Source organism: Haliaeetus albicilla, chromosome 9, assembly GCF_947461875.1.
Source record: "Haliaeetus albicilla chromosome 9, bHalAlb1.1, whole genome shotgun sequence".
Classification (NCBI taxonomy): domain Eukaryota; kingdom Metazoa; phylum Chordata; class Aves; order Accipitriformes; family Accipitridae; genus Haliaeetus; species Haliaeetus albicilla.
Genome location: NC_091491.1, coordinates 10,750,441 through 10,771,136, shown reverse-complemented (window position 1 = coordinate 10,771,136; position 20,696 = coordinate 10,750,441). Strand labels below are relative to the sequence as shown.

Sequence of the window (20,696 nt, the reverse complement as noted above, 5' to 3'; positions counted from 1 at the left end):
ATTTAACAGCTCTAAATTTGTTTAAAAAAAAAAAATGAAACGCTGACTTCTGTGTTTTCCAAAGTAGAGATATTATTGCCTGGGGTGGGGGGGGGAAGCTAAATTCAAGTTAGTTCTTTGGAGTGGATTTTGGTCTCAGTCACAACAGCATAGAGGCAAAGTAATGCCATGGCATTTCCTTATATTCTACTTTTATTGCAGCCAGACATTTATCCAACCAAAAGTTTTTTCTCAAGACAAATCTGCTGAACTTAAAACTAGTAAAGCTATTTTTTCCCCTGGAGAAATCCTTTACCATACATTTATTTCCAGTTGCCACCATTTTATACCAAATCAGATCTGGTGCTTGCAGTGGAGCTGCTTTTCGCTGCCAGCATCTTTGAGGAAGTGGTGCTTGTCTTCCAAAACATATATGTACCCCCATCAGCACAGATCACAGAGCAGTAACTTTTGCCTTGAAGATTTTCAAAGATCAGGGGTCACAGACACAGAAGAACACAAGAAAAAAGACATTCTTCAGAAGTCAAATATTCTGCCTCAATTGTCAATATTATGCAAGATGCTGGTATTGCAACGTTGTATTTTTAACTGCTGCTATATAAATTAATGAAATGAAAGTCAGTTAACACAAGGAATACTGATATTGAACATGAAATATCAAGTTAATCAAAAACATGTTTATGAAGCAGTCAATTATGCCCTGCACTGGCTAGCGGGATTTCCTAAAGCACGTTGAGTTGGAGCTAAGGCATTCGCAGATCTGAACTGGAGGGAATGTAAGTTGTTTGTATGTTACTCATGCACTTGAAGGCATTAGCAGTGATGGGAAGGGAGGGAGACAGGGAAACAGATTGAAAGGGGCAGGAAAATTAGAGAGAGCTCCTTGCCATTAATGGAAAAATAACTGCAAAGTGCTGTAACAGATTTCTCCTCTTCTGTATGCATAGGAATATTTATTTAATCAATGTTCTGTAACAAAACAGGCCTCTGGTGAGCTATTGTGGAGAGTGAACTCCATTCAGAGAGTGGTGATTTGAATCCTGCCACCTGTTTAGCTGGAGAAAGCAACAATATGTGGCTGGATGGGAAGGGGGAAGGTGTCTGCACCCGGGGCGGGGGGGAGGAGGAAGCACCCCCTGGTAGCTTCCCAAAGTAATTACCCGAAGTAGTGCTACTTGCCAGGGAAATCTTGATGACTTGTCATTAACAGGACTTACTGCAAGCAAAGCTGCAAAGTTCATTTCCCTTCGGAAGAAACAAAATCCAATCCCATACAGTAGAGGTTTCAGCTTGTCAGTTTGCACTGACACTGTATGTTACACCCAGACCTGAACCTGCGCTCGAACCCAAACTCATCCGACATCCTCACCGCACCAACGCACGCTCACGTTCAGGCACCAGGCAAGGGACGCACTAAATACGAAAGCTCTCGACAAACGCGGGCTCACGCCAGCCCGCAGCGTGGCCGGGCTGCCCGTCCTCCATTTCCACCCCACCGTTACCTGTGGTCACCCAGCCAAGCTGCCTGCTGGGGCTTTTCCAGCGTGCCCAGATGTGCTCCAGCAAGTTGCCATGTCCCGCATCCCGCGGGCAGATGCTGAGCTGGACCACACCTTGGCCCTGCTGCTCCAGGAGCTGTCTCACCACCAGACTTGACTGACTGAATGCCCCAAAACAAAAAAAAAACATGCCACTGTCCCAAGCTTTCCCTTAATTTTTAAAAAGCAACAGTTACAAAGCCTCGCATTAAGGATATATTTGTGTATATACCTAATAACATCCCACTCCTGACTGCACGTAAGCATAAACTCATTTTAAGTGCACTGTGCTATGATTTTTAACAACATATTAAAGCACTGTCTTAAAGAGGGACTGATTTAAACATCTGCATAAATACTGTCCTTAAATAAAGCCCTGACAAGGGCCTACTGCAAAACCTGGAGATATTAATGGGAGCTTCTCACTGGACTGAATTTCTGACTTTCTCATTCCTGCACTGTTTGCTGCAAAAACATGCCATATACATGAACTTTGCATTCATCTTACACAAACCTTATCACAAAGCAGCTTTGCTCTTAAATTCGTTACACAAGGATTAAAAAAACCTGCATTTATTTATTATTTATATAGGCCAGTTAGTAACAGAGCTATACCAGTTTTATGACATATTACACCTGCAGACCCTGGCATTAATGACAGACCTAATTTGTTTATCACTGTCACAGCTGCCAGGGTTAGTAATACATCCTTTAACATTTCTCATAGGTAGAATGAGAATTTCTTCCCTATTCTGCAATAGCTTTAAGGAAAGATATTACCATAAGCTAACCTTGATATCCACCACAGCTGGGACAGATAATGTTGTAAGTGATTTAAAACTGAAGCAAGCCACAACTAAGCAACACTAACTTTTAAATCATTAATAATCAAAACAGTATAAAGAAAGATAAAGCACTAATCAGAATTTCACTGAGTTGCCCTTCACATCAGATTTCCTTAAAGTGATTGCTGTCAACAATTTTAAGGCAAAATTACACCTTTATTTTAAAAGGTGGTTGACAATAACACAAGTGCCTTCAGTTGTTTAAATGTGTTCTAGCCAAGTCCCTGCTAAATGTGTATAAGCATTGGTGTTTTGATGTCCTACAGTTAAATTAAGTAGATATTTTATGTTAACCACTTACTATTTGAGCATCATGCAGATGCTAATTAAGTAGCCAGGCAATCCCTAAAGAGGAAAAGTATTATTAAACCCATTTTGCAGACAGCAAAACTCAGCTACGGCGAAACTAACGCTCTAGCTCAAGACGACACCTCAGCACATATTTGACTTCACACTAAACAGTAGCTCACACACCAGCATTGTCCCCATAGGCCTGCTTTTCTCAGTCGAGAAACACAAATCTACAAGCCCGGACACAGCACCTCCCATGAGCATACACATGGATCCAAGCCCAAATCCATCCTTCTTCAGCACAACCACAAAGCAGGTGCTCACACAGCCATGCTGGACTGGGAGGGGAGTGACTGCTTCAAGGTTACGAAAGACGACCGCGCTTACACGGAAACAAACTCACATCGCCCAAGGACCAGCTCGGCATCTTAATTAAAGAGCATGTTTGAAGGACAAGAGATATCAGAAGAGCTGTTTTGGGAGGGACCTGCGCAAACCCAAACACAACAGCAAGGGCGTGTGGCAGAAGGTGAAGGTGGCCATGGGCCATGCAAGACAGGCCAGCCTGCTTCAATGTCCCAGCTGGGCAGAGCACTAAACAGAGCACACCGCAAGAAGTAAGAAAAACCAGTAACAAAACTGAAAAAGAAGGATCTGCTTTATGTGTATTATCCCCCTCACTCTCTGGCTTTCCACTTTCGATGGTGTACAGAGCACGAGCATCGCTCCAGCCTGGAGGGAGGCTGCGTCCCACATCCTAGGACATGTGCCTCCCACGATGCAAATGCCGCACCGGCCTTGGCTGAGAGAGGCACTGCAGACCTCAGACCTGCCCCAGAAAATCCACACTTGAAACTGTGACAGTAGGAAAAAAAAAGGTAAAAGCCAAACTCTGAAATCTGTGGAGCTGTACAGTGTAAACACATCCTTTGTATGTGAACATAAAACAAATACCCAAAATATTCAGAGTGGCAGCCCGGCACAGAGGACTAAAAAAGAAAACCTTATAATTTCAAAGCCAATTTTGTGGGTTCTACATTCTGTGTATTTTTCCATGTTGTAACTGGCACTTCCCTCCCAGACTTCTTGAAAGTCTTGGCAGTGTGGCTGGCAAGCCCTGAACCAAGCCCTGCAAGCGAAGCGGGGTGAGGTGGGACCATGGCCCCAGGACAGAGGAGCAGCTCACACTGCATACGGCGGCATGAGAGATGCCTCCTTCCCCATGTATTCGAAAGGATATTATGTCAGATATTTTCAATAAATAAACAAACCCTTTCCTAACCTACAACATAAACGAACACAGTGAAGTGCAGCCTATCCACATGAAAATGTGGTGACCCATACTCTAACGCTGTAATCTAATCCTTGAACTAAAGACAGTTTAATGCCTTTACAAATCCATATGTTTTCTAATACCACCATTGCTGTCAGCAGACTACAGGAGAGCCTCTTTGAAGATGGAAGTAAAATGACAAAGCACATCATTGTGAAGGCAATTATATGCTGCAGTAACCATTTTACAATGGCCCATATGGGCTGTATTTCAACAATGCAATTTCCAAATCTACCTTAGCAAACATATATCTCTGTCCCAATCCCAGGTAGATTTTGCAAAACAAAATAAGACTGCAGCCAGAACAAATCCAAAATATGGACAACAGATGTAAAAATATGCCAACAAGGATACCAGAGCAATTTTTTGTCAGAGTACCAAACAAAGAGAGCAGCCACAGCAGACCTTATGAGGCTATTCACAGCAAAGCTACCCATTCAAGGGACTTAGAGACCTGGTTTTATCAGAAATCTGATTATACACTTGCATGCTTTCCTATGCAGCTGCCCAATCCACTGTTGCAGTCATCGTCCCATCCACCTCCCCAGAGACTGCAGGGCAGGGTAACTGCAATCCCAATTTAGAAGCTAAAATCAGACATGAACCAAGGCCGTGCAGGCTTACTCCAAATCACCTCTGACATGCAGGACTAGGGCCTAACTGAAGGCAACAAAAAAAAAAAAAAAAAACAGAAAAATGAGGCCCTTACACTTCTTACAGCTGCAGTTTCAAATGTCTGCTCTGTTTACCTCGCTGTGGTAACTGAGGCCACGCCATCACCCCAGCATCACTTCCAGCAGCCTCGGGGCTGCTCTCTGCCTACTCCCTTTGGAGGCACAGAGCAGCGAAACCACAGCTCCAGCCCAAAAATCTCTCCCTCCTGTTCATGGAGAAGCAGGAGCCAGAGCTGACAAGCAGCTTTCACAGGGCAAAATTACACAAAGGCTGTACTCTAGTGAAAAGTGGATTTAATTCTGTTTCTTTTCAGTAATCCCCCACAGTGGTCCATTGCTTTTGGAGGCTCTGGGCTGGATACCTGTTTTGGGATATCTCTGCCAGTGGCACGATTTTCTAGGGGCACTGGGGTGAGCCACGGAGGACAAACAACCAGACGGACAGGAGGGGCTCAAAATCCTGAAGGGCCACACACTCAACCTACAGGTGGGATCCAGGCTGCAGGACAGTTGGACAGTCCTACATACATTAGGACCAGCAATAAAGACAGGAACGGACATGAACACCCTTCTCCCTCAAGTGAAATAGTAACAAAAAAATGCCTTAAGCTGCCCATAACAAAGACAGAAATGGTAAAGCTGAAAATTTATAAGTTCATGGCCAATTCATTAACAACAAACTGGCTGCATCATATATCTTGCATTGCAATGCCGAGAGCAGCATGCAGAGGATATCCCGCCAGTCACACATGCACAGTGCGGAGCAAAAAAGCACTGACACAGGGGGAACGTCTAACTGGGTATTCAGTAGCCAGGTCTTGCGAAGTGCATGATCCAATTCTTAGCATTGTCAGCTCCTCAAATGATCCAGTGAAGCCAGGCAAGAGCATTTCAAAGACTTTAATCCATGTGAAATATTACTTCCTGGAACCGGAAATTCAATCCCTAGCAATGAAAACAAAAAGCACACTCATAAGTGTACCTTTCAACTTGGCCAATACAGCCATATTTAGGCACTCGCTTGCTCTCAAAAAAAAATCCTTTACTCATTAATATAGAGGAAACTTGAAATGATTGCTGTAATTGCAGTTAAAAAATTAATCATGTTTTGAGATAAATGCAGATAAAAGCATGTTTTACTAATTATCTTTTGAAGCTTCCGCTCATGAAAGATTAAAGGTGGAAGAAAAGTTGTTGAAGTATTGAAGACAAAAATCCTACCATTTGAAATCACTTTGAAGCCACGTACCGCGTTACGATTGATCCTTAATGTCCAGATGTACTAAAAAAGGAGTCTTTTTAATTCAAAAAAAGTAAGACAGAACATGCCCATTGGAGCTTTTACGCAGACAGCTCCCTGAAAACAGGAGTGTTTTGCAGGCACCTCTGCGGAATGGCAGCCCAGCGCCCAGCACCCGCAGGCAGGAGTGGGCCCGCGACCGCAACGCCTCGAAGGCAGATGGCCGGGTTCCTTCTGGTTCGTCCCTGACTGGGACGCAGAACTTCACGCCCGAATTCAAAACCAAATTCAAGAATCTGGGGCTTCAGTGAGCTCTCCAGACCTGCAGTCGTATCAATCTACTTGTAAATTAACGTTACTAACCGCAGTGTCTACAACCATCTGAGGAGGTTACTGGAAGCAGCCGAGGGTTGTGGGTCTCTAGGACAGCTGCTCCCAGGAGAAACACCACCAAATCCACAAAAGCTAAGATTTTTTTCCATGCTCAGGGAGGAGCTGGAGGTACCGGCATCGGCCGTTTAACAGAAAACCCTCATCACCAGCCACGGGGGTTATACACAAGCCACATGAGGACCTATTTCCATCCCTGGGGCTTTTAAAAGAATGCAGGTTATCTGGGGTGCAAGTTACTCAAAAGCAAGGCTGGTACTTCCATTCACAGGCCTGGAACTAACAAGGCAAATAATTCCCTTCCTGCTCCATACCAATAGCCTATTTCACATCAGTCGTTTGCAGGCTACTTCTAAGAACCCCAAGAGCATTAATTCAGAGAGCCAACTTACTGACTGCAGGCTTAAATTCACGATACAGGTGTTCATAACTCCACCAGAAAAATTTTAGGCTTCTGCAAATTGAAACAAGTTGAAAAATACTATTCTATAAAATGGCTAAGATACTTTATAGCCATTTCACAGACTCGGTAATGATTTACATCAGATTTGAATTGTGCCAGTATATCTGAAACATACAAATTTTAGGAGAAGTTTCCTTACTGGCAACCCCAATCGCCTGCAGCATGACGGAACCAAAATCTGTTGTTACAGTGCGGTTTTCGAAAGCCTTTAACTGAGCTCAAATGCTACAGAAAGTCAATGTCAAGGACTCTTTAGTCCTCTAGAGTTTCGAGAGTTAGGACAGATCTGAAATGATCCAGTTGACACTTCTTTTCTAAGGGAAGGGTCCCACTATAAAGAATATTATTCTCCAGCAGTCACCTGCTCCGTATTTCTTCTTGCTCCTTCCCCACCCCTCTGTATCATTTAGCCCGTTCACATCACGAAGCATCAGTGACACCAAATTAATAAATTCTACTGTTGCTACAAACCTGAACAGGGCTAGGTAAAAGATTAAATAGTTGGGTTTTTCACAACCGCACATCCAAGGAAATTTGCCAATGTCTTTTTATTTGCATATCTGGCATGCTGCCCCAGACAACTAATACATAAGTGACAGCATACAGGTGTATTAGTTTAGAGTTTGCCTTTAATCTAGAGGTGTCAATTTGCTTCTGTTTTAATTACATCCATCTTGATACGTTATTACAACCTCATGAAACTTCTTCATTATGTGAATGGCTATAAATACATACACATGACAAACAGTTGTTATAAATTTTCTGGTTCAGCAGTGGAGGCACAATATCTTAGCCCACACATCATGTACATTTAAAGTTTCAGTGCTCCCTCTCCTCTCTCTCCCCCCCTTCCATTTCCCTTCCTTCTCTTTTCTTTTATCCAATACCATGATATTTTTTCCACTATATTTAATGGATCCTCCAAAATTCCTTCACTAGTAGCAGCATTCTGATACAAATACTATCAGCTTACAAAGCTGTTTCGGCACATGTGTGTCTTTCTGGGCTGCGCCTCTGTGAGAATGTCTGTTTGTCATTAGGCAAAAATAAGGAGATTGCACTGAGGTCTTATAAACATGCAAAGATCCACTTTTGTAGCTACATAATTCACTGAGTTTTTCAACACACATTCTGAGGTTGAAAACTTGGCAAATCCATCCACCAGATGTATCTTTCTGATCCCAGAACTCATTAAAATTTACTTTTTTCTTTTTTTTTTTTTAAAGTCCAGCAGACTCAGCTGTTGAGCCACATTAATTGCATTTTTATTATTTTTTTCCATAGTTAAAATGACTAATGCTAGAAGAGTCACTGCCTACAAGCACAATAGCCAGCCAGTAAAAAATACTAGGACTTTTAATCGTTCAGTAATATCCAAATCACATAAAATAAAGAGAGGCAATTTGGTCCCCTCAAAACAGACGGTTTTGATTTTCAGTATTTATTTTGAATTTTCTTTAAGGGAAGAAAAGAGAGGAGAAAAGACACAATTTCACAGCAAAAGATTCCATTCAAAGGTCAAAGTGCCCTTGACGTGCATTAAAGCCCGCAACACTAACAGAGTTACAACATAACTTGTCCCCAACAGCAGCACTTCTTCACTTGCCTTCTCACCACACAGACTCCTTGGAGGTCAAAACCACTTTCGCTGCCTCAGCCCTCCGTCAGTGCCCGCTCCGATGGATGTCGCATCGTGCCCGGCCGTTCAACACATCTGGTCATCTCCGGAGCAAGCTGGAGAGCTTGTGTTACCCAGCTCTCGCAACAGCGGCACCTCCCAGCTCCTTCCCCTGGGCCTCCTGGAAGCTGGGGACCAGATGCCAGTTTCTGGAGGACCCTTGAAGGACGCTCATGGCACCCTCCAGAGACATACTGTGCTAAGCACATGGACGTGCAGAAGCCAAGATGAAGGTGACAAAAGTGGTCAGGAGCCAGGTAAACAACAGAGCCTACAGCCCCCCAGGTGGACATCCCCATCTCATAGCAATGAGCCAGGTCCTTTGAACACCCCTCCTCCGTTCCCACCATCCCTTAAGAAGAGGTCTCAAAAACCTGAAGCAGATTCTCAGACTGAAAGGTCTCTGATCACTTAGGACTTCCAGAGCGAAAATAAACAAAAATCAATGTCTTGAGCAATTATCACCCTGTTTGTAACTCATCTAAGCCTCAGCAGTAGGAAATGGTGTACAAACAGCAAAACATGGGCTGTCAAAACGTGCCAGGAGGGAGAAGTTACACCACACATGTTTCATACCCAGGGCAACCGCCCTCCCGTGCCTGAGAGCCACCTGCGTGCGGTCCAGGAGAAGTCAGTGGCAAGCACTTCTGTCTCATTGTTTCCACTTCACGGGCAAGGAAATGAAAATGCCTTTACTATACCGGGAGGGCAAGTTAACAGCTGCTATAGGACACTCCAGAGCAACCTGCAAGCTGGGTCACCCCAAGTCCCGAGGGTGGGTCGCCTGGGACATGGTAACTTGTACCTGCGTGTAGGGAATAAAAGGTGATAATGGCTTGCAGATTTCACTGGCAGGTAAGGGGGTATCTGCACCAGATATTATCACTGTCACATACTCTCCTCTAAAAAACTGTCCCTCTCATAGTCAGCCTATTATGGAACAAGGCTTCTCACAAACTTTCATGAATTTAGTTCTGGATCTGACCACCGTTCGATTGCACCAGAGTGTAAAGCATGTTTTAAAGTCTGACACAACTCTGTTACAATTACTCTGCAACACAAGGAGTACCCCTCCAGAACTTCAGCCATCTAAAAGTTAATCCAACCTAGAACCTCCTGGTGCCTACCTCCACCTGCCTCTCCAACTAAGGTGTGCACTGTCATCCTGCAGCATCCACAAACCTGCCCCAGATGGTCTCATTCAAACGATGCTCAGCACAGGGCATGTCTCAAAGGCTGAAGATGTTTGCTTGTTTGCATGAGCTCATCCAACAAAGGACAAGCCTGGGCTCGTGGATGGGGAAGACAGGTTGGCAGTGGTTTTATTCCCAAACCAGTAAATCCCCTTTGCTACCAAATTAAAGTACGAAAAGAGGCAATTTATAGAAGCACTGATTCCAGAGGAGAAGCAACTTCCACTTTGGGAAGCTGGCAAACACATGTGAGACAGATTAAAGGGCAACCATTTCTGGAGAGAACACCAAACTGATCTCCCGCATGGCTGTGGAGTAACTATTCCCATTTGGACTTGGGATATTAATTGTATCAGTAATATGTGCATCAGCCAGCATTACACAATCTAAAGTTTGGACAGCCAGGAACTTGGGCGCATCAGATAACAATACACCTCTGCACATCTCCCACGTTTTTGTCTCAGGAGATTTTAAAACCAGTAGGACCACGATGCACACCAAATACCAAGCAAATCCACATGGAGCCTACGTCATGCAACACGATCAAATTAAACCTGATAGGCAAACACACACAAACGGAAAAATATGTGCAGCGCCAAGGAATAACCTGCTTCTTTTGCTGACTTTTATTCCACCACTCCTGCACAGAGCAGGACAGAACCAAAACTCCTTCCTATAGTATTTACCAGACTAAAGATTTACCCTTTTGGTTAAAACCTTCTCTCTCCATCGCATGAGTGTGTGAACTTCAGCAGCAGTAGTGTTGCCAAGATACAAGGAGAAAAATCTCAAGATATTAAGGTAACACACTATTTAAAGGCAAATAGCACAGCAGAGCTGAGCTGGAGATCTGACAAATTGCCACTGCACATTCTGCTGTTACAGCAAAACAAATCCCTACCTGCATTAGCCATTTCTCGTTACTTACAAAGTGGATTTTCATATCCATTTTACAACAAAGGAGTTTAGAGGACTATGATGTTCTGAAGTGGTCTTCACCATGGCTTGGCATCGAGTCAAAACAACAACAAACTGACTATACAAAAAATGCATACAGCTGGTAATTTGTGGCACATGCTGAGCCAAATCTCAACAAGAACACAGATACTGAACTGATAAATCATAAGGATGATGTACAAGAACACAGGGAAACATTGGAAGCAATTTCCCCTTGCAGAACCAAGGCGATGTTGCCTCAGCAAAGCACTGCACTTCAAGTAAAGGAAAACTGAGAGTTAAACATTTCCACATTTCAGCCCACAACTTCCTAACTCCATTACCTTTTTATTAATTGCATTTGAGACTTCACTAAACTTGAGCTTGGGCTATTTTTAAAACCTATCTGACTCAACTTATTGTTGCTCAGAACAAAGATTAAACTTCTAATTTAGCTGCAGATAATTACAAGGCTGCAGGTCAGACCCCCGGTGTAATGTGGTAGGGTCTTCCAGTCAAACTGATAGAAACAGTCCTTAAAAAAAAAAAATAGTAGCAGAGACAGGGGGGAAACAGGGGGCCATCTCATTGAGTGAAGAATTGTTCTGCCCTTCTCCCAGCTCAAGAGTTACCAGGTTTAACAACTTTTTAAGTGGGGACAGATTTTGTTGAGTATTCCTCCTCAATACTGATGGCAGGGCTCTCACCATGGAGCATTTACATACACAGCAAAGGATCTTTCCTGGAACTTCCACTTTAGGTAACAACACACCCCTCTAGTTCTCAGTGTTCCCATCCAGTCCCTGATACTTCTCTATTGATCTCAGAGTTGTAACTCAATCTTTCAATTACTCAGCCCCTTGATATCTTTCTGCTGATTTTTTTTTCCTTTCCCTAGTGATCATTTTCCTTCCAAGTTCCTGATCCTTTACCCTTATTTTATACACCTGTTTCTTTACACTCCCTCATTCCAGCAGAGGCCCCAGATACCTAATGAGAAAGGGCTTACTTTCTCACCCAAATAGCAGAAAAAAAAAGATGCCAGATAAAGAAGGATAAGGGTGTCTTTTGTGCTATTGATATGTGGCATAATTCCTATTAATGTTAATCTTAAAAGAGCAGGGCCAGTGGAGACTACTTGAATCACATTTATCTAAAGAACTTGTCCTTATAGTTTAAACTCTTCCTTCTTCAACTCAAGGCCATTGTGCCTCTTACTACCACCTATGGGAATGGCAAAAATCCCCACCTTCATTACACTGTTACCTTCAGGAGTTTAAAAGACCATTTATGCAACAATCACAATCCTCGCTCATTATCTGCCCAAAGAGATGGTTTCAGCTCTCCAATAGCTACTGAAGTCAGTGGGAGTTGCAGGTGCTCTGCCTCCCAGAAACATATCAGGCTTTTAAAAGTAATTTTAAAGTATTTTAAAAGTATTCAGGTGCCCAAATGATAGTAACATCGGTTTCAAAAATTACCCAACAGGTTCCTTTTGTGCAATATGCATCCTATTGTTTTCACTCCCACTTTCAGTTTGGGTTACTGTTTTTTCAGGTCTGGTCGCTGAGGGTTTTCATCAGAGATTCAGTTGCTCTGTCAAGGTTATCTTGCAATTTGATCTCAGGTCAATTTACTGTTTCCTCTAAATACACAGTGAAAATAATAAGCACATCACTTCGTATGATATCGCAGTGTCACACAAAACCTAATGCCACTCACCATCCGCAGATACCTTCATTTAGTTATTCCCTTCTTTTCTCTGCTGGTCTAAATCTGCAGGCTTGCATGTGCAAACAGAGACTAGGACAAACACCTAAGCATCTAAGCAGTCAATAAACACAAAGAAGGGCTACCAAGATTTGCTGACAGCACTGAACAAACACCTGACGTTATGATGCTGCTGCAGCAAGGCATGAAGATCAAATTCCTTTTGAAATATGAAGGGATAGAGACAAGGCAGAACAAACTTGCTTGAAATCTCCGAGAATTCAAGTAAACAGGCTAATCAGGCCAGCTAAAAGGCTGGTGAGAAGAGAATGACTTGGGGAGGAAAACCACACTGCAAGGCAGTCATTCTGGTGTCCAGCTCAAAGCTTCTGCTGTCACACAGCCAAGCTACTTCTATTTTCAGTGGGCCATGCCTAGCAATGGGTATCACACAACAGTTATTAAAGCAAATTCCTGCATTCAAATGCATACACAGAGCTACACTGTCACTACACACCGACACACAACTGAGACCACAGTATCTTCAAAACCTTCCTGTTACTTCCACATTTTGTTTGTGTAACAGTAGTGTCTCTATTTTAAAGCCCACATCAGCTGTTAAGCTTTACTTCATCTAGTCTCGTATTATCTGTCCAACATGTAAAACTGCCGTAGCTAACATCTGCCTAAATCACACAAACGCGGTGGAACAATTGCTTAAAAATTATTTACACTAGGTGGATGGAATCATCTGACACAGAATTTGAAGCTCATTAAACAGCTCCTTGACAAATATTTGTCAGCATTTCTCATTTGTAATTAATTATATTGGGCTTTACCTGACGATAATTTAGCATGGTCTCAAAACAGACTGAACAGAAATTAGCTCAGCAAACACACGGTGAGAAATTGTGCCCATTTTATGAAACAAGAATCCCCATTTAAATGCAAGTCCCCCCTCCTTCCCGTCCCACACCACTTCTGTCTGTGCTTTATAAATATCTGTGTCCCATTTCAGGCTTGTCAGATGAACTGCCTGAGTTGAAGCTAAACAAACATCCTCAGAAAAAACTCATTACCTTACTCAGTGTTCAGAAAACCTGAAACTAACTGCTTACTCCATAGGGATGGTCAGAGCTGACTCAGGAAACATCAAGTACTTCTCAGGCTTTAAGCTATCTTAACATTCAGGTCAGATTTCATTTCTCATCACAGTAAACCAGCTTCACCACTGCACGTCAACAGCCATGTCACATCCATCTCCTGCCTGGAGTCCTATGCACCAGAGGGTAGGAGGGAGACAAACATCTTAGCGAAAACCCACCTCACCAGAGAGCTCTGCAGAAACCTCCTCACCAGCACTGCCAGAGCACACCATGGCAAAAGTCACTCCAACAGACTGATGTATCATGTCTTGAGAAATGCCTTTTCTCTGTCAAACTGGTGTCCAAAATGCCCACCTGGGTTTGGAGAACTTCATGCTATTACTGTTGGTAACAAACCACACCGGCGGTGCAGCACGGGCTACATCAAGCTGGGGAAAGCCGTCAGCTTGACAAGACACCGATCACACTAACACAGGTACCAGGCATCTCTGCCTTTCCCTTTTTACAGGCTGGAAGATTTTGGGAGGGCAGGGAAGTGATATGTGAGTAATTGCTCTGGAGTAAACTGCAAAGCTTGCTGCTGTTAGTCCCAGCAAGGCTACTCACGGGAGGATCTGGTGAATCAGATCAAATTGTAGGACCACATCTCAGCTGCTTAACTACAAAAGAAGTGCTGGTTTCTGAAGGTCAAAGCTCCAAGATGCTCCCCAGTGTAGGGGACAGGCCTACACTGCACTTCGCTACACCGAAGTCTAGCAAGGCCAGGTGACGATCAGTCTGGCCACATCTGCAATGACACTGGATTTGCTTGACTGTCACTCCAAGGAAAAAAAAAAAAATCAACAATGAGAGCCCACTGTCTTCGTTCAACTCCCTCTTCCCCTCTATTCCCCATGCAAACATTAGAGAGATCAAGGTACAGGCTGCCATAAACCCAGAGACAGATAACTAGAAGCAGATGGCCTCTATTTCTACACCAAACAATTTACACTTGAGAAGCACAAGAAGGCTACTGACACCTGGACAGAAAAGCAGCTCCGAGAGTGGGAGCTGGTTAAAAAGATAGCTTTGCTTCAAGGGATGGGAACTTTTATCAACGTAACTATAACAGACGTGGATGACTCCTACTGAAGCTACAGCGGCCATGGGATGTGTACTCCTCTTGTGCAGCACCTGTGTCCCCTTGCCATCGATGGGCTTCACGCAACCTGGTATTTTGCACAGCTTGGGCTTTTTCAGTCACCCCAACAAAAAGCATTTAGTAAAGGCCAGGTAAAACAAAGCTATATGGAAATTCTTGTTTGCAACTTCATATACAGCATTCATAACAATATCCTGGGGTGACACCTCACATCCACCCAACTCGCACACCTACTGCTGCAAAGATGTCCTCATAAGCAGAGAGATCAGCCTCATCCCTCAGCAGTGGCTCTCCCCTCCTGCGCGGGCCACCACCTGCCTGCTTCCCTTCTTCTGGACCGCGGGTATAGATCTTCTTAGCGGTATGTTCTGCATTTTGGTTCTCATGGTTTTCACATCAAGCAGACAAAACTCTCTGTCTCAGCACACTTTCAGCTGTGCTGAGCCTGAGAAAAGGCTGAAGTTCAAGCACAAAGCCTGGGCTGGGGCAATCTTGTCACTTGTGCATACCAGTGTCTTCTGGAACCTGGGGAGAAACCTCCATGTCCTCCAACAAGCCGGGGCAGACCCCAATTGTGAGATGTACAAACACCGGGGCACCTCTCCATAGCACCCAAGGCTTCTCATCTCAACTCAAGCACGTTAAACACCCAAACATCTCACCAAGGCTGAGACGTCTCACTCCACCAGCCACTCACAACCTCCTCACCAACACTAAAATCACAATAAAAACTTCAGGCAGCTATACGCAACGTACACAGTAATTCCTGCCACGTTGGGCTTGTGCCTTAGACACCTTCAACTCCCTCTGATCCTCAGAAACAACTTTCTCAACATGCATACAGAGCTGCCGGAAAAAGCACCTAACAATGATTTTGTGACATTATTTCTCAACGCAGCATGAAATCGTTAGGTCAAAATGTGCCACCTATCACATGAACATTAAAAGTATGTCAAGTCTCAGTGTGCGAGCTATTGTTTTATCTGAATGTGATATTAGCTGGCAGAACTGGGTAATGTTTCTGTGCTCCTTTTTAGTGGTACAGGATTATAACAGGATGCAAGTAGTAGCCATTCTTGGCTTTGCAAAGAGAAAAGAACACAGCAATTATTTTCAAGTGGAAAATAAACAAGAAGCGGGACAGAATAAAGACATTTTAGAAAATGCCCTACCAAGTTCTGACCATAAAACTTGCTCTTCACTTCCCCTCCAAAAAGGACTATGGCCAAATTCTCGAGTCCGTATTCCCATAAAACCCCTAACGACACAAACTGGGGCTTTGTTTGAGGAAGAACAGAATTTTGTCCGAAACAGAGGCATGCAAATGTCACTCTTGCTGACAAACGTGTATTCACACTCCTCCTGTCTCTGGTTTGAGCAGGGCACTTGTGGATGGGCTCAGCAGGTGAGAAATGGTGGTAAAATTGAGTCTCGTCATTACCTCAGCATTGGCTTGTTATTGCTTACACGAGTCTAACACCAACCATGTGGAGGTTTGTTAGAGTGAACAAATCCTCCCTTCAATTACACCAGAGTAAGTTCTCTTGGAGGCGTTAGTCTGGACAGATGCAGGTGTAACCAAGGACAAAATTTGGCTCCAAATAAAAAAAAAAAGGAAAGAAACAAAATCCCCAAAAACCCCTGAAAATGCCACTAAGTATTCCTAGCTAAATATTTAAACAGCTTAACAGCTACACAGATTTTTTTGTTAAACAATCAGCTTCATCTCCGCATTTATTTTGACAGTTCATAATCGTTCCAGTTGTGACTCCAGCGCACATAAACCCAAATAAATCTGCTTTTCGCCACGGCAAACTTCTCCGGAGCAGAAGTTATAAACAACAAAGCCCTTCAAACAAACGGGCCGGAGCTCCCTTTGCACGCCCGCATCCCCACCACGATGCTGGCCGGGCTGACAAGCGGTTCCACAGTCGCGGGTGGGTGGGTAGAAGGTACACGGGGGGAGGCAGAGACCGGGCCGGGCGGAGGGAGGCGCCGCCCGGGAAGCCCCCCACGGGGGGCTTCCCGGGCGGCGCCTCCCTCCGCCGGGCCGGTCTCTGCTTCCCCGCACCCCTTCCTTCGGCTTTTGGGGGCGGGGGGGATGACTAGTGTCCCCCGTGGGGTGGGAAGCCGCGCCGCCCATCGCGGGGCCCACTCGTGACAGGCCGGCAGGGAAAGCGGCAGGACGGGCGCCCCCCACCCAGCAGCAGCACCACCACCACCCGCGGTGGGCGAGACCGAGAGAAGAAACATAGACACACACACACACGCACACGCAACCCTCCCCCGCGGCCCACGCCGCCCCGCGGACACGAGTGGGCGGCCCCGCCGGGACACCGCGGCGCGAGAAAAGTTTGATCCGGGGGAGGGGAGGGGAAGCGCCGCCGGGAGCCCCGCGGGGGGAGCGCGCACAACTCCCCGCTCCCCTGCCCGAGGTTGGCGGGGGGGGGGGCGGGGGGTTCGCCCCGGTCCCCGCCGCCGCGCCGGAGCCCCCCGCCGCCCGCCGGGAGCGGCGCGCCAGGCTGCAGGTGCCGGCGGCAGGAAGGGAGAAGGGAGGGGAGCGGGGCACCCCGGGGACGGGGAAGGGGCGGCGGGACCGCCCCCGCGGGCACCCCCGGCGGCGCCGGCCGGGGCGGGGGGGGAGGCGGGGGTAAAGGGGCGAGCCGGGGGGGGGGGGGAAGGTGTCCGGGTCGGCGTTGCGGGGGCTCCCCCCGCCGCTGCCCCCACACAATGAGGCGCACACAAAGCGCCGCCGCTCCTACCTCCAGCGCCTCGAAAGTGACGAAGCTGGACATCGCGAAACCGTCGATAATGTCCTCTTCGGCCGAGGAGGACTCCCGCCGCTTCCTCCGGGGGGGCCGCGGCCGGGACGGCGGCGGGGGCCCATTGTCTTCCTTCTCCGAGCCCGAGGAGGAGAGCGCCGCGGCGGCCCCGGGGCCGGCGGCCCCGCCGGCGGCAGAGCCGCGCCGCCCGCCTTTGGCTCGCCGCTCCCGGTCGCGCTGGGACCGCGATCGCCGCTTCTTCCGAAGCCCGTTGCATCGCGCCGGGCCATCCATGTCTCTCGCCGGCTCTCCCTCTCGCTCTCGTCCCCCCCCGCCCCACCGCAGCCACAAATCCGGCTCCCCCGGCGGAATAACGGGGGAGGAAGGGAGGGAGAGAGGGAAGGAGAAAGGGAGGGAGGAGAGGACAGCAAGGGGGGGGGGGGGGGGGATGAAAGAATCCGAGTGCGGTTCCACCACCACCAGCAGCAAGCACCAAATGTAAGAGATTCCTATAAGCGAGCCAAGGAAAGTAATGGCTGATCTCAGGTCGCCTTTGTAAAAAAAAAAAAAAAAAAAAAAAGGCGAGAGAGAGAGAAAGAAAAAAAAAAAAAGCCTCACCAAGCAGGCAATAAATCAGAATAGCGGAATGCTTTGATCAAGGGGCTGGGAGGGCGAGGATCTTCGAAAGAGAGGAAAAAAAGAGAAGGGGGGGGGGGATAAAGAAAGGAGAGAGACCCGCTGGAAGGAGGGAGCTGAGAGTATTTCCTTGCACAAAATTTATTTTCTTTCTTCCTTTCCTCCCCAACTAAAATAAGTTCCGGGCGGGGGGGGGGGAAATATATATGTATATATATAGATGTATGGAGCTCTCTTTCTCTCTGCGTGTGTGTGTGTGTGCAGGGAAGGGTGCAGCCTTCCCCTCCCCACGAACACGCACTCCTCTCCCCCTCCTCCTTTATCTCCCTGGATCAAACACAATAATAACGATGCATCCAGATGCAATTTTCTCAGGCACCGACCAGGGATGGACTCTGGAGTGGAGATCGGATCCCAGCCCGGCCCCTCCAAAACCAAAACCAAACAATAAAAGAAAAAAAAGAAGAAAAAAAAAAAAGAAAAAAAGGGAAGGAAAAAAGCGCCCCAAAACACGCCCACCCACCCCAGCTATTAATACGGATCAATCATGGCAAATTCATCGGATTAATTGTGGCGAGGAGGGGGGTGCTGGTGGTGGTGACAATAGATCCGAGCGGAGAGGAGGCTGCCCCCCTCCCCAAAAACGGCAACAACAACAATAATAATAAAAAATACAGAGGTGGTGCTGAGGCTCAAATACGCTCCAGTGGGGACGGCACCGGTGTGTGCTTTCCGCTCCCGACGCTGCCTCCCTCGCCTCTCTCCCCCACCGCGGGGGAGGAGGCGGCAGCCGGCCGGTCCCCCCCCGGCCTGGCGGAGGGCAGCAGCCGCCGCCGCCGCCGCCGAGCCCCAGCGGCCGCGTAGCCGGCGCGGGGCGGATGGCGGTGCTGGCCCCCAGCGGCCGGCCGGCCCCGCGCCCGCGCCGGTCACGTGGCGGCTGCTGCTGCTGCCGCCGCCCCGCCCGCTCCCCGCTCGGCGCCGCGTGAAATGCGGCGCCCCGGCCGCGCGAAATAAGTTGCGGGCATGCGCGCAGGGCCTGCGCACTCGGTGGCGGGCGGGTGCGTGGGCAGCCCGCGCTTCCCCCCCCCCCCCCCCCCCCCCGCTCGTTCGCCCTGTCCCGCTGCCCGCCGTGGCCCGCGTCTGCCTCACGCCCTTCTCGCCGGCGGCTTCCCCTCCTCATCCCGCCAACTTTCTCCTCAGTTTTGGCCGTCCCGTCTTCCTCCGCTCCCTCTCTGCCCCTCGTGTCCAGCCCTTCTCCTCCTGCCCTCTCTCCTTCCCTCGCAGCCCGGAGCTACCTCAGGTGGTCCTCCCTCGCCGCCTCAGCTGCTGGTGGGTGCTGCGCCTGCCCCTGCCCAGCCTCGCGTGCCCCGGCCTGCCTTCCGCCCAGGGACGTGGTGGGCTTGCATCCTCCTCCCGACGTTCCATGGCAGGAACCCGCACACCTCTGCCCCTGGAGCCCCGGGGCTGTGGCCGCTGCCAGGGCGACACCCCAACATGGCTGCCACCGCACAGGTGGTGGGTCTGCGGACAAAACAAACTGGGGCTTCCCACAGCCGCGGGCTGCTCAGATGGGGTTTGGCCGCCTGCAGCTAACCTGTCCTCCACTCTGCCCTTCCCATGTGGCGTGTGGCCGTTCGCCATCCTCACCCTCCGGCTTTCTTGTCTCCCCTCTTCAGGTTTCCCACCGCAGTCGTGGCGGGGCCGCATTAGGGCATATTGCCCACGTCGCCTCAGGACCAAAAGGACCGTGGAACTTAGAAATTTACTTCTTGAGCTTGTTTTTACGGTCGCTCTTCTCACTTGATGCTTCTGTCTCCTGCCCAGGGGAAGTGGCTGAGGAAACAGGTGTGGAAGGAGAAGACTGTGTGAAGCCGCTCGGTCTGGCTTTAGCGGGAAAGCATTAGGAGCAGAGACCTGGGAGGATCAGGAGATTTGCTAGGAAGGAAGGAGGATAGAGGAGGAGCAAGGTGGGGAAGAGAATCAAACCTGTGGAGTCCTGATGTTCAGGATGGAGAAGAGGGGCTCTGGAAGCGCAGCACTGGTTTTTCTCTGGCTACCAGATGATCAGGCTGTTGCATAGTTTGAAATATATTGGGGGAGGGGGAAGAGAAAAGGAAATCATTTAGTACTGCATTTTTACAAGAACCAAATCTGCCTCTTGCTGCCTCCTGTAGCTGCTAATCATTTCTCCATTGAGATAGCAAGAAGGGCCACAGCAAGGGGAACGAACACAGGCTGAGAGCATCAGTGTGTATTTTTCCAATAGTCTCCCTCTAGGCTGCTCTGACTCTCAGGGGATGGTGCTCTGCCTGACTGTATAATGTTGTTTACTCAGTACCCTAACTTAGGCCACCGATCAAGTAATAGTCTTAATATATTTTCTATGAGTATTAAGTGATTACATTAAATACTGGGAATCAGATACACCCTCTCCATCCAGAAGGCAAATGACATCTTTGCCACCTCTTTCCACACCACATCTCCTGGACGGTATGCAGTGACTTTTAAGCTGGTGCGTATGGGTGCAAACCAGCAGAGGAGGAAGCACAAAACTGTCAGTAATCAGATAGTGTGAGAGCGTGTACCTTACAGAAGGCCACACTGCTCATTGCAGAAGCACACGGCTAGTTTTTAAACATTCTCAAATATCAAGCTAGAGAACGTCACCTCCTAGATCTGACCTTAGATCTCCCTGCTCAGATTTTTTTCTGTTTAACAAATGCATTTCTCCATCTTGCTTTGGGTTCTTCTGTCTCACTT

At 47.5% G+C, this 20,696-nt stretch overlaps 1 protein-coding gene across 5 annotated transcripts in view; it reads right to left on the bottom strand.

The window, feature by feature from the left end:
* AUTS2 (activator of transcription and developmental regulator AUTS2) overlaps positions 1–17,835 on the bottom strand; it is an 802,029-nt gene extending 784,194 nt beyond the window's left edge. For 2 of the 5 annotated variants that reach the window (XM_069791496.1, XM_069791499.1), the window contains exon 1: positions 17,301–17,831. In XM_069791496.1, the coding sequence (XP_069647597.1) occupies positions 17,301–17,594 (294 nt within the window). In that variant the 5' untranslated portion in view covers positions 17,595–17,831. Of the gene's footprint in view, positions 1–17,300 lie in introns of all 5 variants that reach the window. The other 3 variants (XM_069791498.1, XM_069791500.1, XM_069791497.1) reach the window with 2 other exon arrangements.
* Between the last annotated feature and the right edge of the window lie 2,861 nt (positions 17,836–20,696).